The following is an 18,394-nucleotide window of genomic DNA, read 5'->3' as shown; positions in this document are numbered from 1 at the left end:
TGCAAGTAAAGCGGTAAAGGCTGGAGATTAGATGCAAGGTTTCAAGTTACACAGACTCCTTTGCACTCAGGCCACACAACACAATCTCATTCGCTGATCCCTGAGAGCTACGTGGGATTCAAATACTTTAGGATCCAGTTCCTCAGATTGCAAAACATCGTCCAAAAACCTCTGGTCATACTAAGACATCAATAGTGAAGCTATGTTTTAGCAAGCCAAACAGGGTTCTGTTTCAAGCTCATCAGTGTTTGTAACCCATTCTGTGTAGTCCTGTTTTATTTGGTGAATGATTAGTTCACCAGTAAGCTGTACTGTCTCTTTGTTTATCTGTGCACAAAAACCGCTGGATGGGGAGACAGATTCCATTTAAAAGTAGCAAATAAACAGTGTTTCACCTGTCATGGGTTCGCATGAAGTCCCAGGATTTCTTTGTGCCATTCTGCAAAAAAAAACATAATAAAAGAAAGCATTAATACATATGATTAAATATTCTTCTTCTAAAACACTGTGGCTCCACATATGTCCTATATGTGACTTGCATCGAATGATGTCAGATTGTCTCTGATGTATTTAATGTGACACTGTGAAAGCAAACGCAGCCCTTTAATGCTTGTTTGGACATGGCAGTCATATCACAACCCATCAAAAACATCTGCAGCAGCAAAGCAAAACACCATGAAGAAATAAGTACAAGTGTGAATTTGTGTTGTCTTTTTGTTACTCCGCCAAGGAACGCGGCAGAGTTATGTGGCAATCAGCGTTGGTTTGTCTGTCTGTTAGCAACGTTACTCAAAAAAAAACAAAAACAAAACAGATTTAGATGAAACTTTCATGGAATGACAGAAATGACACAAGGACCAAGTGATTAGATTTTGGCAGTTATAGTCTAGATTCATGGATTTGTCACTGTAAATATGACTACAAGTGAACAGTGTGTCAGCTGCCTGTTGATAATCACATGATTGCGATCCTACTAAAAAATCGACTGCTGCGGACCACAAATTTTTAAAGATTTCATGCATTGGAAATCATATGACTGAGCAGCCTTGGTAGAGTACTGCACTCTCTAATTGTAAAAAAAAAATATAGTGTTTTATTGTTTTGAAAGCATCCTCCCTTTGGTGTTGGTGGTTTGCAGAGAGAGACTATTGATGACTAAACATCGAAACACGTCCTCTAGTTATTCAACTTAAGCAGCAAAACTTGTTGTGTGTCTTTTATTGCCCTGTGGTCACATCAATCAGTCAGACCTTTGTACAGCACTGTCATACAAACACAATGTAACATAAAGGACAAAAGGAAACAAAAAAAACAATAAAACTATTTATATAATCAATCCTGCAGGTAAGGAAAGTGTGCAGTGGTGTCTCTGTATTAGCTTAAGAGGGAAATGGTTGCATTCTGGCAATGTTCTCTGAAATGATAAAATACTGTAGATATTTAGGTGTTTCTCATGTGAAGTTCAAAAGAGAAATCTGAGTCAAAGGAGAACATGGAATATGAAGTTGTTTACTTGCTAACATGGGTTTAATGATAGTGGCTAATCACCACCTGCATCCACAAGATAAGGGACACTGCTGTGAGGACAGCAATGTCAGAGAAGACAGACAATTTGAGAAAGAAGTGAAGGAAGCCTTCCATGTGAAACCGGAACAGCATTTCTGAATGGAGGAGGTGCTCTACTCCACCAATTATTAGGTACATATCAGTTTCATAGGTTTCACTGCCATTAACACCTGAGCCATCCCACAGATGGCAGTTTCACAGCCATTCACACCTTTAGGCATGTGAGTCTTGATAATGGGTATGAGAGTTAGAGATGATAATACATACCTTGAACTACTCAATGAGAATTACAGAAGCTTTTTGTTGAGGGGTGAAACATCTTCAAGAGCCAAAAAAAGAAGTCCAGTTGCTTTTTACTGATGCTTTTAGGATTACCATGACTTAGAAAACTGAGAATCGATACAGACAGTACTCTGTGAGTTTCCAGGCTAACAACAACGAAGGCAGCAAATACAAAGCTAGCATGACCTACAGATTCACAACAGCCACTTTTGTGGAAAATGGCCATTTTCAAGTACATTGTTGCCATTATATAACACCATTTGGTGAATCCTGATTATTTGCAGGTATTTACTAACTTAATTATGTGCTTACAACACAGCAGAACTGAACAGTCTTACAGTAGAAAATAGCCACTAATAAATTCAACATTTATTTTTGTTTGAGTAATGCTTGCTCCAAACTACATTGTCAAGCTATCGGACTAAATTATGTAGTCCTTAAAAGAAGTAAAGCAATAGAATATTTGCTTATTTGCTAACCCTTGCTAAAAGGTTTCCATTGATAGGAACTAGTGGGATTGAAGCCAAGTGTCTCAGATGGGGCATAGAAGTTGGAGGAAGAAATAAATTAAGACTGCTGACAATTTTTAAAAAAAAAGAATACTTCAAGACTTATCTAGATATTTAATATGTAAGAATCACAAACAAATCCCATCTGTGAATTAACCACATTAACTCAGCGTGTAGTTCTCTGTTCACATTCCACGCTGTATAAATATGGTAAAGTTGGCCTACATTTTCTACGCCTGAGGAAATATGGCCTTGATTCAAATTTAGGCTACACCTCCTCTCCACCCACAAGCGCTTACAGATGCAGTAATGACTGCTTTACTCGAACAGGCTTATTTCAGCTACAATAAATCTGGCGTGTAAGTGTGCTGATGCAGTTTCAGTACTAATCGGACATAATAAAGCTTTGTTGTAGCAACAGGATCTAAGACAAAATGTGTCAAAGATGTACTCAAAGCTGCAACATGCAAAACTTTTCTCAGGATTTTTATCTATAAGGAATAAACCCAGACATGCAAGTTTTAATCAGTCAAACTGACTGATTGGGTGGGAGTTTGTTTCCTTTCAAATGGCGTTCAATCAACAACTCTCTGATATAATCTTTTCAAACAAGAGAAGTGCAAACTTCAGAGCCTGCAGAAGGACACTAAAGCCTTGATTACATTGTCTTAGGGATGTGCACAAGATGTGGACACCACAGACACGTAGTTGTTGTTATTATAAAATGTAGGTAATCTTCTTGGATGACTCCGTTCCATAGAAACAGTAGACCGGTGTCTAAGTATTCCACACATATACATTCCAAGTAAGGACACTTCTCCCTTGTAGCAGCTCTGTATTTACAACATGTTTCTATACAACTAAACCACATTCTTTACTATATTTTGAGAATAGAAATATATTTTCGATAGGGCCCCAGGAGACCCTCAGGCACCTTTAAATGAGAAAAGCATAAGTCTGGCCTTAGGAAGAAGTGCAACTTGTATTTATCATGCCCACGATAATTATACGCTAATTTATGGTGCTGTTACCAGATAATACCAAACTTAAATTAGAAATAAGATAAATTTAGTTAAATGCATGAAATGATAAACCAACCTGGGTAAAAAAATTCTCTGACAGAAGCAGTGCTACCAGTAATGAATGCGCTCCCTTTCAGTACGCTATAAAATCCTTGGCATCGTGTCATGATGGATGTTCTTGCTGCGCTGCAGACAGGCTGCCGGTGTAATTCCTTTCACAGAATACTATCATGTCAACAAACTGTGAAGATGTCTTACACACCATCAGTCTTAAACAAGGCCACACCAACCACACCCCTTTCACTTTTCCCCAGAGAACGCACAACTACTGTGAAGGTGTTCGTGTGATAAATCATTTGTCTTGACTGAGGCAGGGATGCACGTCTTATGGCTTGTATGAAGCAAAGTGTTTTTCCTGTCACTGAACCACGAACAGGTAAACTGTTGGGTAGTGTAAATTATGAGAAAGATAAACACTAGAGCTGTTAAGCCCTTAAATCCATCTATTCTGCTCAATTCTTACTACATGTCCAACTGATGTTCCAACATTATGTTGCTGCACAGTGTACACTTGCTGTATAGTGCAGTATACTTTGCACTGAAGCCACAGCAACAGTAGCATAATAGGATACTTATGCCATCATGTAGCCATGAGAACAAAGCAGAATTCCTTTATTTTTGGGACATTAATTTTTGTTTTACATGTACATAATTGTAATTGTTTTAGTATGAGTTAAATAGATAATAAAAATGCTTTGCTGTTAGAGGTGTCACCTCCCAAAACCAGACACAGCAAATGACACAAACATGCAATTGGTTGCAGGGAGGTATTTAGTGACCATTCAAAGCTATTTAAGCCCTCTCGGCTTTACAGTAGCACTTCAGAAGCACCCAACAAAGCAAAGCTTCAAAGTTCGTACAACCCTGAATAAAAAGCAGGTGATCCTGAATGTGGATTTATGCTAGCTAGCCAGCTTAAAGACACTACATGTAAGACTGTGGGTAAAAGCCTGCCATTTGTGGCTCATTTCAGGTAGAGTGGTCCTTCCCTTATCTGCTTGTGACTGTTTTAAATTTTCCTTTCACTACGGGAAACAACAACAACCTTTAAGCAGCAACCTACCACACTAAAAATGTCAAGTTTTGAAGACAATTTGAATCATGAAGTGAGGCATACAAGTGAGGGGTGGGGGGATTTCAAATGTTAACTCTGAATCCATCAATCCATCAAAACAAATGAAGACAACATACCTTGGAAGTGGGTGCTGCCATCTTGCTGTGGGGATGTCATTTGCAACCAGATTCTGCATAGCACTGACTGCATGATGAAGGTCAAGGTACTGATATGTCAATTCCAGTCACTATTTAATACATTCTGGTTACAGACAACATCACCACAACAAGATGGCAGGACCCATTTCAAGCCTCTGTGCACACCCCAATGTCAAGTCCTTGGAGGAAGTCAACAGAATAGCGTTGCTAGGTTTAAATGGTGAAAGGGACAAAGGTGCTTTAAGCCTGCAAACCACAGTCTCTATCAAGGGAGGTCTCTAGGACAGACAGGACCTTACGGAGGTCATGGGAAGAGTGTAAAATGGTGATGGGACTCTACTATCACGGTATGATGGACCAGGTAAGGAGCACACTTGGGGTTTGTTCATGTAACCAATCTTTGCTTTTTTCATTATCTGCTTTCATGGTAGTTTGAATTCACATTTCTGTGAAATCATCAAACACTCTTTCAAAGCATTTTGTAATTACTATTAATTAACTGCCTATTGGTACATATTACCACTGTTTTATGGTCCAGGCCTAGTCTAGAGATTGCTTTTGAAAAAGCTTAAAAAAAATCATGTATATGGGAGATGGAAGCCCTGAATTCAGAGGAAAATCTGCATTTTCATGTTTGCATGGACTAAAAGCACTGTACCATTGCACTGCAGCACAAGCAGGAAGGATGAGCTGTTGTAAATAGGACCTAGACGTACAGCACACAGAGAACTCTGGCCAAAACAGATGCTGGAAGTTATGAAACACTGATGATAAAAATAACTCACAACAAAGTCTTTTTATTTAGAAAAGCAAAACGGAAAAGAAAGATCTTCAGGAGTCATTCCAGGGAGGGTAACTGAACCAAAAACACTTTCTGACAAGAACTTGCAATTGTCTTCATGTTATCAGCAAAACCATTACAATCACTTAGAGAACAGGACAGAGGCTAGCAACCATTTTGATTATGGCCTAGTTTCTTTGCAGTAATCAGTTTAAAATATCTAATTAAACTGACAATGATTCATGTTAAAACACTACAAAGATGGCAGATTTCTCTTCCAACAACCACATACTGTATGAGGTAAAACTACTCTGCCTGAATGTGTCACCACACACACACAGTCTCTCTAGTATCGTGTCACCACTCACAGATGGTGGGGTTCCCCTCATTACTCAGGCCACTTGCTGAGAGAGGGGGGGCGGGGACAGCTTGTATGGCCCAGGGGAGATGGAGAATCATGGCCGACATGGATTACGACAGAGAGATTAGCCCATGGGGAGAGACAGAGAGAAAGAGAGAGAGAGGAAGGGAAGCAGAAGCAGGCTACATAGGACCTTGAAATTAATGTGGTCCCTCTGGCTTTGGGCATCAGAAATGACAGGCCCCTGTGTGAATGGCTATTGTAGGGAGGGATGTATGGTCTTGATCTTTTAGGTGCTTAAAGTCTAATAACCATCACACACACCTCCTGTGCTGACTACACTATAAAGCTGGCAGCTGCAGCAGGAAGAAAAAAAAATCAACTACCATCCTCAAATACAATAGCACTCTTTGAATCTCAACATGTGCTCCCCAGTTTTTTTTCCTGGTTTAGCTTCAGTCTCTTCTCACCAGCCCTAACAAAGGGAGCAGGGCTATCATACACACACTACAGCCAGTGAACTAATGGTAAACACTGAATTTAAAATGGCAATGACAAAAGCATCTGCACCTGCATAAACTCACTGACCAGTAGTAGTAAAAATACAGTATGAGCGGTATTGAAAGAGTCCAGTGAGTGGGTCCATTCTCAAGGACACACTCTTTAAGTGAACGTGTCCTCTACTGACACCCACGTAAATCTCAAACCAAATCAGGTCAGTTTAAAACACTATCAATTAATTGTTGACATTTGTAGCATCTACAGCCATGTTAGCATCTAAATTTGTCTGTGCAATGCTAAAGTGCTTATGTTCAATACACTTTACCATGTTCACCATCTTCGTTAAGGTGTTTGAGCAACCTAAGATATTTGGTCATACGTTATAGCAATGCACAAACTGAAAATCTACAATGGCACTACAGTTTAAGTCATTGGATCACTTAAGTCATTAGGATTCCTCCTCTAGGAACAATGAATGAAAAAATGTTGATGTATTTCAGTCAAAACCTGGAACATGTTTGCTGCACAACAGGAAAATTCTCATTTCTACACAAATTCATGGCAATCCATCCAATAGTTGCGGAGACGTTTCAGTCTGAATCACAACAGTTGACCCACACGTTACATTTTTGCCTGTCAAATGCAAAAATTCACAAATTTTCTGTGGTCTACGAGGCTGTAAAGTGAAAATCTTTCAGTATTGGTCATACAAAACAAGCAATCGCAAAATTTTTGGAGGGCTCTGGCTATTTGCTACAATTTACACAAGTCTCCATGTCTATCCTCATTACTTGTGTTGTGCTAATTCTACTTAGCTAAACCAAACACAATTTTGAACACTGTAGACTATTAAGAGTTACTAACAAAGTAGTCTCACTTTGCCATCCAATGCTGTAGTACATAATGGTCTGGCTCCACCATAATATCATTCTGCTATAGGAAGGAAGAAAAGCACTTTGGCTTGTTTGTGCTTTTTTAAACCAATCAGTCTTCGTGGGTGGGGCTAAGCAAAGGATGCAGCTTCGGTGTTCCCTCAAAAAAGTGACTGGTGAAATTGTTGTGGTGGAACACTTGCATGCAGGGAAAGAAGCACTGTAATTCAAATGGATAATCTGCTTAAAAAAAAAAAAAAAAAACAAAAACAAGCAGAGCTGCCTTACCGCAAGATTCAGATCTTTGCCAAAACTTTGTTTCATTTTTTAGTGCTGTAGGTTGTAGCCCAAAGCTTGCTGTTGCTCCTTGTCGCAAAGAAAACTGTAACGCAGATAGTAGAAGGAGGAGAATGCTGACTGAGATGATCGGCTAATGGTAGGCTTTACACGCAACCTACATCTGGTGAATTCGACTACTAGGACACTAACTAATTGACAACCTAGTGAATAAGCTAACTAATTCATGAAGGAAAAAATTCAACGGACTAATGCCTCATTCCCTCACAGCTTTGTTTGGTATCTGTAATTCCATATAATACACAGACACTGTAGCATTCAATGCAAGAAACTCCATTATTTTATAGAGGGATGAAAAGTTCACTACAGTCATGTAAGAGAGGCTAATTTCATTCAATTTCAGTCACATCAATTATTCAAAGTTCAGTTTTACAGAATATGCACATGGAGCATCACTGCAACAAAACCAAGCTCAGTGTTACATGGTGAGAAATAAGTGTGGAGCTTGGTCTGCAAGGTGTGTAGTCAGTTTTGTGAACCCTAGAAGTTTCAGTAGAAGGTAGCAGGACTTTGCAGTTTTTGAAGACCTTTCACATCTCGTCGAAGAAGGCTTCTTCAGTTCTAAGCCTCTTGTAGCCAAAAAGAGAAGTTCAGCTGCCTTCTACTGACGCTCGTAGGATTGCAATGAATGGGTTGACTGACAATCTGCACAGACATGTCAGCTGAAATATTTGTTAAGGGATGTATGAACCACCATGAATGCACTCTGTACTGTGCACAGCTAGCATGTGTTAAATTAGATAAAGCTAAGTAGCCTGTTAGCAGATCCTCCAGTTTCCTGGCACACAGTGCTGCCTCTCTCCAAAAGTCACAGGAAAAGTTCGAAATTTTCAGTGTACTCAAGTAAAATTCCCAACCGATAATCACCAGATGGAGCAGTTTTGCAAACACATTGAGATCAGAGGTTCCCATAAGGATGAACACAATTCTGATTCATTTGCACATGCTTTTTGTTGTCAACGTTGTTGTTGTTGCTTTAACAGAGCAGAAAACAGAAAAGATGTTTTGGTAAAATGGTGTTATCACAAAGTTTGTTTAGCAGAGCAAATGCAGATTCCATTGTTTACAACATTCTCAGCACTGCCTGCAGCACATGCAGCAAATCAACATAGATAACATGATGTACTGTGTCCCACTATCTTTCATTACTTCAAACTGCTTAAATAAAAACAAACAAAAACAACAATTCAGCTACTCATGTTGTTCATTGTTAAACACAGTTTCCTTGGAATCACTTAATTCAACCCGACTTTTGTGAAATCAGATACATTTCACTTTCATTTAGCAAATCATCAAAATGAATCATCACTGCACTAAATCACATGCTTACAATCCTCTGTTCCTCTTACAGAAAATACAGTTCTTCATACAAATCATGGCACTAATTTAAGTTCCATGATTTAAGCTAAAGCTGATAAAGAATCATTCATGTGAGAAAATGTGTCTTTCAAGCAGATCTCAAATTAAGTGAAGGAGAAAGGGGCCACTAGCTGAAAGCTATACAAGGTAAACAATTCCAGATGAATAATTCAAATTATTCTAATGAATAAATGGAAGGTAATTATCCTGCTCTAAGTAGCAACTCGTGATTCTATGTCAGTGCAAAGCAAGAGAGGTAAGAGGGGTTTCCCCGAGCCAACGAGGGACAATCACCTGCTCTGTAGAGGGAGGTGAAAGAGATGACACAAAACATCAATAAACACTAACGATGCAGAGAGCCTCTAGCGCATGACATTATCTACTTTTAGAATGTGTTTCTGTGAGTGTAAGTAGATTTTGGTTAGTGACCAGTGGCTAAGCTGCAGATGTACAGATGAACATAAAAGGATTGTGGAAGAGATGCTCCCTCAGCGTGATTGAAAAGCCTTTGTGGGGAGTCCCTGAACAGCCCCTCCTGGGCTGCAAAGGAGAGATGACAAGGGTGAAAGGAAGGACAGGACAGAGAGAGAGAGAGAGAGTCCACCATCATCTCTTTTGTTGTCCATCTGCTGTCTTTAGCCGTTCCGCCATTCTCTTGACAAGCTTAACCTCCCCCCTCTGCTGTCACAGGTGTGAACCCCAAATGGGACAAACTCCTAACTGAGCTCCCCTCAACATGAGTACTGTGGCACTTGAGTTTTCTAAATACATTGAAAGCTACACTACAAAAGAGCACCTTTTAGTCATAGATGTACGTCAGTTCTACTTGATGCTTTGCCACAGCACCACAACTGAAAACCCTATTTCCTCTCTAACATTTATTTATTTATTTATTTATTTGACCAGGGACCATGCAATTATCATAGAACACATAGAACTGATGCATTACATATAGAGTGTGTAGCATTGAGCTAATTTTCAACTCCCGTCCCTGGTTAGGCTTTTAATTAATTATTGAGTGTTCATTTATGGAAATGGACAAAATTGCCTTTGTTTGCATGTACTAATGACATGCATCAGTAAGATTTGGCTATATACCATCTTCTTATCATCCATAGTGTAAGTACTACAGAATTCTGAGTGAGTTTGACCACAGTATTTCTTTTGCACCACAGTCACTATCAGATTTTACACAACAGAAGCTCTCTTTAGCCTAGGAATGGAGAAACTGCACAAATATTTTGAAACCTAAAAATAAATTCATCCTGGAATGCAGCCTATGTTTGGGTAAGGAAGCATTTCTCACTTTGCTAGAGACTGTCAGGACACACAGTCATCACACTTTGTTTTCTTTTAGTGGGAGGACTACTACGATACTATTTTTAATGACACATTTAATGACACATTTATAAAAATGAAACAAACAAATCAACCAAACTTAGTCTGAGGTGATTCTTTGAAGTTCAAATTTCATACCTTACAATTTTCAAGATGCATATTGTGTATTTTCTGCAAAACAGTGAGGTAACTAATGTGAGACTGACAGCCTTTAAACATCTTACATAGATGATGAAATTTCAGTCACAGAAGATCCACTCTGCCTGCCCTGTTTGCCACAATGACCTGGATAAGCTAAAAATGGATAGATGAATAAGTGGATGGATGGATGGTGCCTATACTTGCACCAACAAGCTCTCCACATAACACTTACATCCTGAGACAACTAAATATAATGCCGAAGCAGGCTTTACAGGACAACTGGCGTTATATAAGAAGTGCTTCATATGTAAATGTGAAGAGATGCTTGATTTAAGAAAGTCAGTTTTGGGTCTAGTAAAATATGTTTACAGTATATTTTTGACACAATTTGCAAAAATTTCAACTCAAGTGGTCTGAGATGAAACTAAAGCTGTTCTTGACTCCGTTTTCAGGCTTTAGAAATTCTGGCCATTATCAGGAGATTTTAACCCAGGAATCGATCAAGAGAAGGGGGAAAAACTAAATAAAAATAGAATATGGACTCTGACATGTCTCAATAGATTTCTAACTAGGAATGGGTGATATATACGGTGAGAAAATATACATTTACCAATTTGTCTATATGTGCAGCATTGGTAATCTTACTAATATGTAAATAAACATACATAGATCTAAACTGTACAGCTATAACACATCTACATCCACGTGGCAATCCAAATTCTTCACATCTAGTAGCATTCCGATAGGAGCACTCACTCACCCCAGATTTATATCTTTTTACGTCATTGCATGAATACATTTATCTAATATTTATTGAAGTAAATGGCAGACTGTGTCAATGACAACAGAACTACTGAATTTTGTGGAACCGACAAACAAATCATAGTCAGTTAGGATCTGTGGCATCATAGTGGACATAATCGTCACATAAATGAATTAATTGTATATTCATAAACTGTAACTTTGACAACTCACCTGACTGATGTGAAGAAAAGAACACAGTGTGATTTGCACTTAGATCCTGATAAATCCTGTCTCCGTGTCAGGATAAAATCAAATTATTGGTAAGCAATAAAAAATGCATGGAATTCTCTCGCTTTGGAGATGCTGATATGGATTGTGCTGCTGTTTGCTGCAGTAAGTTTTAGTAAACTCAGAGGAGAGATGAACGACAAACAGCTGGAAGCAACAAACTAAACTTCAGCTCCTGATAATGTTCTGTCAAAACTTGGACTATTTTATCGGTGGTGAGTTTCAAAATCTGAGCAGCTCTATTTTCATCACAGCAAAAGTTTGGCTTTTACAGACATTTCCGTTTGTAAAGGATGTGAAAAGTTCTAAACACAAACCTTATGAAGTTTTACATATTTTTTTGCATATTTTGTAACAACGTGGAAACCCCTCTCTCACACTACTGTCAGTGTAATATTGAAAAACACAAAACAAAACCTAGCAATTATATAACCTAGGGGCAAAAAGAACAAAAGAACAAAAGAAAGAAAGTGCAGTCTATAAAGAAAAAGCAGGTTACATGATAACCAAAGAACAAAGACACTTAATGAATCCATATGTGTAAATAATCTGACATTCATGTAAAGGGCTGATGCTGTTCTGAGCTGTATGTACATTGAACTTTCGTAGTAACTTGATAAAAACATACATGCAAAACTGTTAAAATCCACACAGAATTTTAACAGACACAGCTCTACAATGTTCATCACACAAATGAGCAAATGAGTTCAGGACCTCCGACCTCACCACACCAGCCTGAACTGCTGAGAGCAAGTCTCACCTGTCTCTTCAGTTCACATAGTAAACATCCTCTCCTCTTTTACTGCTACACTCTGTCATCCACTCACACCTCCTGACACTAATGTAAAGCATGTGCTGCCGTTAACGTGATGCTCAACCACAAAAACCTCTGCAGCGAGCTACTGTTAGCATGTTAGCTTCAAGCTGCCTGTAAGCTTGGCTGTCTCGGGTTCGCGTAAAACACAAAGGCAACTGTTCACCTAGCGTGTATGAAAATAAACCAAACACAATGTATTTATGTCTCTGCTGTTAGAGTAATACCAGTTGTTGCAGTCAGCGTCTGTGTTTAAGGTCAGCTTCATGTTATGCTAGCACGCTAGCTGTAAAATGAATGGGGGGTTGGGCTAGCCTACAGCATCCAGCAGCCTCCACCAGCCGTTATCATACAGAAATAACTCACCTGATTATAGTGAACCCTGAACGGTTTCAGGTAGTCAGACTCTGTGCACGGAACAACTTCAATATTATTAATCTCTTCCATAGTTCAGACTTGGAGCTGGATTGAGGGTCACCGATGCTTGTCTGTCACCGCACACTGACAGCGAAGGAATGTCTACGGAAGCCGGGAGAGGACATGAGGCTCCACTGTGAGGATAGATGAATATTTTGTGGAACAAAACAACCAATGGTTTAATCAGATGAATGATATGATATATATCCAGGTCAACCTTGCAGTTATATGCAAAGTCGATAATAATAAAAAAAAATATTCAGTGAAACACTGGATTTGTTGGGTTTTCATGCATATTCTTACAGGGTTGTAACTTTCGGTCTAAAGTAGTCAGGTTAATCTCCATAATTGATAGTGCTGAAACGTCTTAGTCTTAATATTTAAATTAGTCAGCTTAACGTCCATAATTTTTAACACTGTGGGATCTGAGCTCTAATATTTATTACAGTCATGTAAAGCGAAAACAGTGTTTTGCAGAATTTGAATGCTTTATATTTTAACATTGTAGGGTCTCAACCTTAATATTTAAACTTAAGTTAATTTGTAAAGCCAGTCTTATTTTTCTAACAGAATACACTTTTGTTCAACAGCTTTTCCTTTAAATGTGCAATATAAATATTGGTCAATGGACTTGACTTAACTATAAAAAGATTAAAAACAAGCAGCCTGTCATACATTTATTGCTGTTTCTTCTCCATTTTAGGCTTATTTCTCTTTAGTTAATTGAGCTGATCTAAAATACATTTAAATTTACTTTTTTTTTTTGCTTTAAAGAGATTCTTAGTGTGCAGTGCTAAAGAACATTTCTATGTCAATAACACCATCTATATAATTTTATTAATACCAAATGAGTGACTGTTGTTTTCATTCATCTTTTCCATGATGAAAAAAACTAGGCTGACCTATCTACTGTTTCGTGACAACAACATTTTCAGATTTAGAGAAAATGTTGGTTGACATACAGCAATATCTTAACATACATCCTAATCAGCTTTGCAAGATTTAGCCACACATCATTACAGAACTATGTACAGTTTTATGTCTATTAATTCCCTATACGCTTATTTCCAGTTTTTGTTTTCTATGGGAGCATTTTCTTACTTGAATCAAGAGTCTGATGATGGACGGTATTGTGTGCTGCAAAGATTGTAAAGCCCCTTGAGGTCTTGTTTCTTATGATATTGAGCTATAAAAATAAAACTGACTTAATCTGCTTAACCTCTGCAGGGTCACCAGGGGCTTAACTCTAGCTATAACTGGCCTGACATACCTACACAGACAACAGTTTATATCTTAGATTCACCTGCAAGCCTTTTTTATGATAGAGGGATAAATCTGGACCACCTAGATGAAACCCACACAGACACAGCGGGAACCCGACATCGTTTTATAAGTTTCAACCTTTCATAAACCTTTAACCTTGATCAGTAACCTGCATCATTTAGGGGACAGCAGGTAGGCTACATGAAGCTAAACCACTTCCAGGTATGAGAGGCTCTGCAATAAAAGACATGGCAGTACTCAACTGGCCTTTCAAATCAAATACCTTTGAATCCTTAAATCCTCTATGTTTGCTGTGTCCAAAGTATGATTTCAAGTAGAGGAAGTCAGTCACAAAATATACACAATGTACCTGTATACTCACACAGATGACAGCCAAGAAGTAAATACACAAACAATGGGACGATGCTGTGTCCCACCATTGTGTTTTGGTATTTACACACAAGTGCAGTGATTAGTTCAACAATCACAGGTCAAATAAAGGTGATATAACTGTTACTAACAGTCCCAGAGGAGCACTGCATTATTCACAGCATTCTGTGCAGCAAGAAGTTCATCTTTACTCAGTTCACTAGAATTCTTTTGATTTATTTTAAGTCTATATAGAATAGGGATTTATACATAGTTTATAATGGAAAGTACTGTTGTGTTTCTCAACGTAGCATATGTGAGTTTTAGGCCCGTTTTACGACGAACCCCAATTCCAATGACGTTGGGACGCTATGTAAAATGAAACTAAAGTCTTTTTCAACCTATATTCAGTCGAATACACTACAAATACAAGATATTTAATGTTCAAACTGATAATCTGTATTGCTTTTTTGAAAATATTCACTTATTTTGAAAGCAATGCCTGCAACATGTTCCAAAAAAGCTGGCACAGGGGCATATTTACCACTGTGTTATATCATCTTTTCTTTTAACAACACTCTATAAACGTTTGGGAACTGAGGACACTAAATGTAATCAGTTCCCAAATCTGAGGACAACAGATTTGAGCAATTTGAGCATTATTCTAGTGGTGGCCAGATAGAAACCATCACTCACATTGGGGCTGCACAATGTCTAAAATCACTGTGGTCCAAATACTCATTCTTTTAATCACTCACTCTTATCATTTGCATAAACAGGCAAGACCACCATGTAGAAGTACATTAGAACTCAGATACAATATAACAAGCTTTTAAATGTAACCATCAGTGTATGAAAAATCCTGAATGGTTTCTAAAATAGTTTTTTAAATTGTTGATAAATGTCATAAGATTATTCAAACTTAAATTAAGTAAGATAAGTACACATGAGACTGTTATGCCAAAGGTCTTCTTGTTGTGCTCAGGACATCCACACAGTTGAGACATCACACTGTGACCATCCAGACTTTAGTTTCTTTCTTCTGCCTGCAGGTTCTGGTTGAGTCTTCATTGTTCAGCAGTTTGTTTCCTGAGTTCTCCAAAGTAGGTTTCATCCTCACAGTCTTTAAGAGTCTGAACAAGAGCTTCAACTAAATCCACAACGAAACCTAAATCATACACATTTTAACTAATTAAAACATGTACACATTTTTAATTTACATGTAAAAAAAAATGTTCATTTATTTACTGTCTATACACTTTTTGGTAACAATAGTATGAAAAATGAAATCTCTAAATTACTTCAAATTCGGTGTAAACATTTTCTGGCTGGCTGGTTATAAGTGGTTGAAGGTTGTGGGCTGGTTGTGCTGCGTTCTACCAAACATTATTCTAGAAAAACTGCAGTTACTGGATGTAACTCCACTTCTATGAGCATGTGTGTAGCTTTATGGTCACGTCTTGGCTCTGCCTCTGATTTAAGCTGATTTTCCAGAATTTGAAACTGCTCCTTGACAACTTAGATATAATAACTTATAATAACAGATATACAGTCATCTAGTGCTTGTCACTGGATTAAGACTCTTCAGTTGGTGTCCATATTACTGTTCCAGCTCTCTGCAGTGAGTTTGCAATGAGGCTGTTTGAGTGAGCCTTTGGGGTGCACCTTCAAAGCCCCAATACAGCTTCTCATTTGACGAAACATTCAGAGAAGCCGAGCCTCCTTGCTGTGCTGAGTAATGAATGAGAGATGGGTGTGGAAGTTCTTTCTCACCAAGCCTGAAGGGTGAGGTTGCATGATGTCACCCTCTCACATCAATAACAGGCTATAATGGAAAACAATCTGCAGAGCTCCAATCTCGATGGGGCTGACTTCCTCCAACAAATGAGGACCAGTCCACCGCCCACTACACAAGGACAGGACGTAACACTTTTTGCAAACTGATTTACATCTAAATAAATACAGGCCTAGACGAAACAATGTGCAGACCCAAAAGAGGAACCGGCGTCTCTCTGCTGGGCAAGTTCAATTTATGCTGCCCGATCCGGCCAAGCTGCAGGGCACGATAAGATGGGAGGGACTGCTGAGTTAAAGCATTGTACGGAATCACCCTCCTCTGGTTTACTGCCACACTCAGAAAAATGAACACAAAGAAGCATGTACAGATGAAAAAGGAGATGAAGTTAGAGTAGGACTTAAAGATGCAAAATTAAACAAGTATTTGTGAACATTCACAAATGTTATAAGACGTTTTGTTTCTGTCAAAAAAATATGTGTTAGCCTGATTTTTGTGAACTAATATAGAGTCATTCATACAACTGCAGCCAATAGTCAATATTGTAGCAACATTTTTTAATTGCTTATATTAGTTAAGGAAATGTACACATAACAGTTATACGGTTTGTAATGGGGACAAGTTGTAACAGTGAATATGAACAATCAAGTTTTAAAGATCTGCAGAATAATTGTTTGATATTTTTCTCACTGTCAGCATAGAAATGTGAAAAGGTCAAAACCATCAGTGTGTCACTTCACTTCTCATTACTTCAACTATCTCTTCATTTTCTCATACTGCGGATGGAAATCTAGAAATGAGTCAACAAACCAGCAATGGAGTTATACTGGGATTCCTTGACAGCTAAAAGAAAAGACATAAACTTGCCACTTTTGTGGTCCTGAGCTCAGATAATGAACAGTATTTTATGAACGTTAATTTCCTCATAATCTCCTTTGAAGTTTCTTGGAAAGAGCTATTTAAGATGGTGCTTTTTATGTGGGAAATGGACATTTTCTGAGGGGAACATTTTAATTCATTATTATGATTTATACCAGTGTTTTGAAATGGGCTGGGCCCCTCCACAGGAAGGAGGTGATTACAGAAATCTGTTTTTGGAGGTTTTCTCTAATCTTTGAAATGTTTAATTTTGAGGAATTTTGAATAATTTTAGCAGCTGTTGAAATTTAATAATTTCATGAGGAATGTTGCTTTGGTGGAGCTGTAAACAAAAACTGAGTTCAACTTTAACAACATACTGCATAATAATCATATGTGGTGTCTGTAGTGTAATCTGAAAAGCAGCTAGCAAGTAATTATAGGTGTTTGTAGTGAAGCAAAAAGTGCAATATTTCCCTCTGAAATGTAGTGGAATAGGAGCACAAGTGCAATATTTCCCTCTGAAATGTAGTGGAGTAGGGGCACAAGTACACGGAGCTGATTGGACACTAAATTTACAGGGTTAGAATGAAAAAAAGAGCAACATTTACACTATGTAAATTACTGGATGACTCATTCCTGCTGGATGACAAGTTGTATGTGGTCTTGCAATATTCTGTAAGAAAACAAGGTGCTGACTGCTAACACAGCTTTATGTGTTTGGAAATGCATCTGAACTTCTCTCGGTGGATTATAGCCACCAGAAGACATAATAAACGTGTTGTGTTGTTTCCTATAAGGGGAGCTTAATGCTACTTCCTCTACAAGGCCTCGCTTGAACGTCACCCATAAAGAGGCTACCAGAAGTCTTATCAGCTCCTCAGTTGAATCCAGGGGCACCTATAACGTGTTAATCCCATTCTACCAAGAACATGCGGGTGCAGGGCCTTCACAGTCATGACCAATTACTATCTGCAGGCAGCTGATGCAGGCCAGACTTCCCTGGACTTACTGCAATCCCAAACCTGGAGCCTCCTGAAGCCACCAAACCCTCTTTTCCTGTCTGCCAATGTAGTTCACCCTGCTCTGTTTCTTTGTCTTTAATAAATTATAACTTTAGTGACAATTTTAGCACAGTTTGATACATCCATTCAAATTAACAGCACTACCCTAATATCTTAGTTCAAGTCAAGTTTAATGCAACTTTTCTGATGATTGATCTTATTTTGAAGCATGCTTTAAGTGAAGTACTGACCAAGAAATTCATCGGATGTTGTGTGAAGGCATTCATGTATTGAAAAAATTATATTATTCTTCTAAATGTAGCTACTGTCAGTTTCAACGGATGGAAAAAAACTGTTTGGAATTATACAAAAAATATTTTTGACCCACATTAAAAGTAATAATAGCCCTAAGAACAGTTTGTTTTTCTAAAATCTTTGGACTGACCCTTATTTTAAAGGTAAAACTCTCCTGCGGTCTATC

General features: G+C 38.2%; 1 protein-coding gene across 1 annotated transcript in view; it reads right to left on the bottom strand.

The window, feature by feature from the left end:
* The window catches only part of nudt14 (nudix (nucleoside diphosphate linked moiety X)-type motif 14), a 32,236-nt gene extending 19,504 nt beyond the window's left edge, over positions 1-12,732 (bottom strand). The window contains exons 1-2 of the mRNA XM_023299690.3: positions 12,574-12,732; positions 396-439 (exon numbers count right to left, since the gene is read on the bottom strand). Of these exons, the coding sequence (XP_023155458.2) occupies positions 396-439; positions 12,574-12,654 (125 nt within the window). The 5' untranslated portion in view covers positions 12,655-12,732. The remainder of the gene's footprint in view (positions 1-395; positions 440-12,573) is intronic.
* Positions 12,733-18,394: the final 5,662 nt, after the last annotated feature.

This window comes from Amphiprion ocellaris, chromosome 12 (genome assembly GCF_022539595.1).
Source record: "Amphiprion ocellaris isolate individual 3 ecotype Okinawa chromosome 12, ASM2253959v1, whole genome shotgun sequence".
NCBI classification, from domain to species: domain Eukaryota; kingdom Metazoa; phylum Chordata; class Actinopteri; family Pomacentridae; genus Amphiprion; species Amphiprion ocellaris.
Note: the sequence above shows the minus strand (reverse complement) of the source record. Positions and strands in the feature narration are given on the sequence as shown.